The sequence below is a fragment of the Ixodes scapularis genome, unplaced genomic scaffold (assembly GCF_016920785.2).
Source record: "Ixodes scapularis isolate PalLabHiFi unplaced genomic scaffold, ASM1692078v2 PGA_scaffold0__279_contigs__length_252992795, whole genome shotgun sequence".
NCBI classification, from domain to species: Eukaryota; Metazoa; Arthropoda; class Arachnida; order Ixodida; family Ixodidae; genus Ixodes; species Ixodes scapularis.
In genome coordinates, this window is record NW_024609835.1 from 10,136,099 (window position 1) to 10,139,556 (window position 3,458).

The 3,458-nt window shown below is 53.0% G+C and overlaps 1 protein-coding gene across 1 annotated transcript; it reads right to left on the reverse strand.

Annotated features, from left to right (window-relative positions):
- Positions 1-220: 220 nt before the first annotated feature.
- LOC8033322 lies at positions 221-3,121 on the reverse strand. Its single transcript, XM_040207892.3, has 2 exons — positions 2,949-3,121; positions 221-2,519 (listed from the first exon to the last, which is right to left on the reverse strand). Exons 1-2 carry the CDS (start codon positions 3,119-3,121, stop codon positions 221-223), a joined length of 2,472 nt encoding a protein of 823 aa, XP_040063826.3.
- Between the last annotated feature and the right edge of the window lie 337 nt (positions 3,122-3,458).

A 3,458-nucleotide genomic window follows, 5' to 3' on the forward strand; every position in this document is an offset into this window, starting at 1 on the left:
GTGTGGATGAAATTCACCGAGGGTCAAAGCTGACTCCGCTTGTAGCTGGTCGAGTGCATGCGCAACGTTTCTTGAACGTGCAATTTCCATACAATCACGTCCAGTGAATACCATCCATTACGCGTCCTTGCGGCTAGCAAAATGACGAATGTCTATATCACACGAGAGCTTTCCAAGCAGGCCAAATCTCGGAGAATTGCTCAGCAAATTAGTTCCATCGCTAGCTCCTCATGTCTACGGTGGCTCTGATAATGACCGACCCGTCCCTCATGTAGTCCTTTAACCTATCCACCGCGAGGAAGGCAGAGTAGCCGCAAGCTTGCTCATTTCTGGTTCCTTTTGGTCGGTGGAATGCCTCTGGAGGACAGCGCGCGTTAGTTGGATCCACCGTCTTGGCAAGGTCTCGACCTGAGTTGGAAGGGTCCACTAGCGCCAGGGATATGGCATGTGGAAAGGGCCACGCCAGGACGCTATCGTGCTTACCCTTCCATAGGGTGAAGTAGATACCTAGCACGCTCTGATCATCGTTGCTGGCGAGCGTCTGCAGTGGCGTCGTGACGCGGTTCAGGACGACGCTGATTCTCATGGCGTAGCCCTGGTTCCCTGTGTAGAAGAGGGGGCTTTCAACCTTGGAGAACCCACCGTTCATGAGTAAGTTCACCTTGGCGAGGACGTCCTTGAGCTCCCAAAGGTACTCGGAGACGAGCGCATTGTTACGCAGGGCGATGGAAGCAACGTGGCTGGCGTACTCCTTAAGGAAGACCCGAAAACGAACTCGGATGGCCCCCTTGAGCACGTACTCGTCACCATCGAGGACGTCGTGACTTACCATCTGGCTCTCTCCGCAGCTCCACTCAGCAAACTCCTGCATGGGCTTCTGGAGCGCAATGTCGGGGCATCCGGAGGCCGCGAACGTGGTGTGCGTGATGTCCGCCGTTGCGTCTTTTTGATCGACCAGGACGAGTTCGTATTTCTGAGTGAACGGCCAGTCGAGGACGCTGTCGTAGGCTCCACGCGTGAACACGACATAGAGCCCTATGAATCCTCGGGTTTTTTCGGGATAGAGGCGGAGCATCACACGATAGCCGCCGTTGGTCAGGTAGAATTTTTCGCTATCCACAAACTGGAGGCTGCCCGACCTTGCCTGCGCCACCTTCTCCTTGATGTCGCTCACTAGCCAATCGTATTCGGCGACAACGCTGTCGTCTCGGAATACAAGCTTGGCCTGGTTGGGTGGTTCGATTTCTTCCATGTAAACCACCACTTTCACCAGTAAGCTGCCGTACCTGATGTACTTTCGATTGTAGACCTCTTCGTAGGATATCGTGCTTGAGGAGCCACAGGCGTCGTTACGACCGAAGGGCCGCCAGAAGGAGCCGACGCATGCTTCGTTCCGGATGTACGGATTGTTCGGGTCGACGGCAACTACAACATCGTTGCCGGTCTTCCCGTGCTGCTGATCAATGATGATGAGGTCAAATCTTTTGACGAACGGCCATCTCGCAAGGGAGTCATAGCCGCCTTCCAGAAGCGTTAGGAATACTCCAATACTTCCGTTAGTGTGATTCTGAAACTTGAGTTGCATTTGCATCAGGTATCCCTGGTGTCTCGTATAGAAGCGTTCACTTAATAGGTTGCTGGCTCTGCCGGAGCTTGCGAGAGCAATCTTTCTTTCAATGTTAGGCACCTTCCACGTGTACTCAGCTACCAGGTGTCTGTCTTTCACCGATACCGAAGCGAAGTTGGGCATCTGGTCGAGTATCGCCGTGAAGCGAAGCAGTATTTTTCCGTCCTTCTTGAAGTTGTTGCGTTCAAGCGCGCTGAAGGAGACAAGCTTCCGAAAACCGCACGGCGTGTTGGGCTGGTACTGGGGCTTTGTGAAGGCATTCAGCGAACAAACTCCCGACGTTGGATCTATGACACCCTTACGATCGGCCGTCAAGAACCCGGGCGACTGGTCTACTATAGATAGCTCGAAGCTGTAGGAAAGAGGCCACTCCAGGCTGTCGTCGAACTCGCCCGGAACGACGACCGCAAAGAGCCCTAGGTGCTCGTCCTCCGGATGGAACATGAGCTGCAGAATCATCAGGTAGCTTTCGCTGTTGATATAGAAAAGGTCGCTAGTGAGGGAGTGCAGCTCGCCCTTTCGGGCCTGCTTGATCTTGGAGTCGACGTCGTCGATGGCCCACTGGAACTCAGAGACCAACTGGTGGCCCCTCATGTACGCCTTGGCCCTCTTGGGGATGGCGCCCTTGTCCTCGAGGAAGATGCTCAGCCGTATGAGCAGGCTGTCGTTGGCGATATAGCCCAGGACCTTGCTGTGCGGCACCAGGAATGACTTTCCGCAGCCCTCGCCGTCGCCGTTTTTGCGGACGGCGGGGCGCTGGAACTGCTTCCGGAGCCTGCAGATGGCCGTCATGGGGTTCATGGACACGTGAGCGTGTTCTTCTGAGCCTGACGGGTCAATCACGCTGATGTTGAACTTGTACTGAAAGGGCCATTCCAGAGCGTCGTCGTACCTGGTGGAAGGCAGTGACCAGGGTTAGTGTCAAGTTACTCACTACCCAAATCAGTTTTAGGGGCAAAGCGAAAGCCCCTAAAGCGCTCATGGCAGGGTGCGTGCGTTTTCCTCGCTTGCTTAAATGACAAGTACAAGCTACCAAAAAGGTTTTTATCTCGCGCTGAAACATTGGTACATTTTGTAAAAAGCGGAAGGAGTGTAGTACTATTGAAAAAACTTTTTTATAATCTAGATTTTTTATTACATCACGATGGAACTTTACAAGTTCAGCTAGGCTTCGACACGATCGTCATACATGATACATCCCGCTTTAGAAGATATGGAGCAGACACGTAGAAAAGTGTCAATGAATATGGATTTAAGGAGAGTTCCTAAAAGATTTCGGTTGCACCTGAACTGGGTTCTGACTTTCGCGCGCAGCGTGTACCTTCCCCTGAGGATGGTGAACCAGACGCCAAGGTAGGGCATTCCGTTGGCCGGGTTGACGCGGCCGAAGGACAGGCCCAGCCGGACCCTGTAGCCCGGCGTGGCTGTGTAGAACTCGGGACCGGCCAGGAACAGACCGTGCATCATGGATGAGCGCTGCAGCAGGGCGTACATGTCCTGCACCTGCCACTCGAACTGCGACAGGTAACTGCCGTTGCGGGTCTCCTTCACTTGCGAATACAGCACGGCGTCTTCTGCGACGGGACGACGAGAGACGGTACGGTATACAGAAACAACAACAACAACGCGACACACACAGACAGGACAAACATATAGACATAGCGGTGACGTTACTTTGATGCGTCTTTTTTACACACACACACACACAAAAGTTTTATGTTAAATTTTCAAATTCGCGCCTATTTGGCAGAGTATTTTGTGTTTTGCGTTGTAGTTTCGGTATACAAGTGCCTCCAAACTAGCCTAATTTATGCCTTGCTGGTGGTAACAA

What these genes read in the sequence shown, in the direction of transcription:
- LOC8033322 (XM_040207892.3), bottom strand. Translation starts at nt 3,121, where the DNA reads ATGTACGCCCTGCTGCAGCGCTCATCCATGATGCACGGTCTGTTCCTG. An exon ending in TTCACCATCCTCAGGGGAAG is followed by an intron (nt 2,520 to 2,948) that starts GTACACGCTGCG and finishes GCCTTCCACCAG; the next exon opens with GTACGACGACGCTCTGGAAT.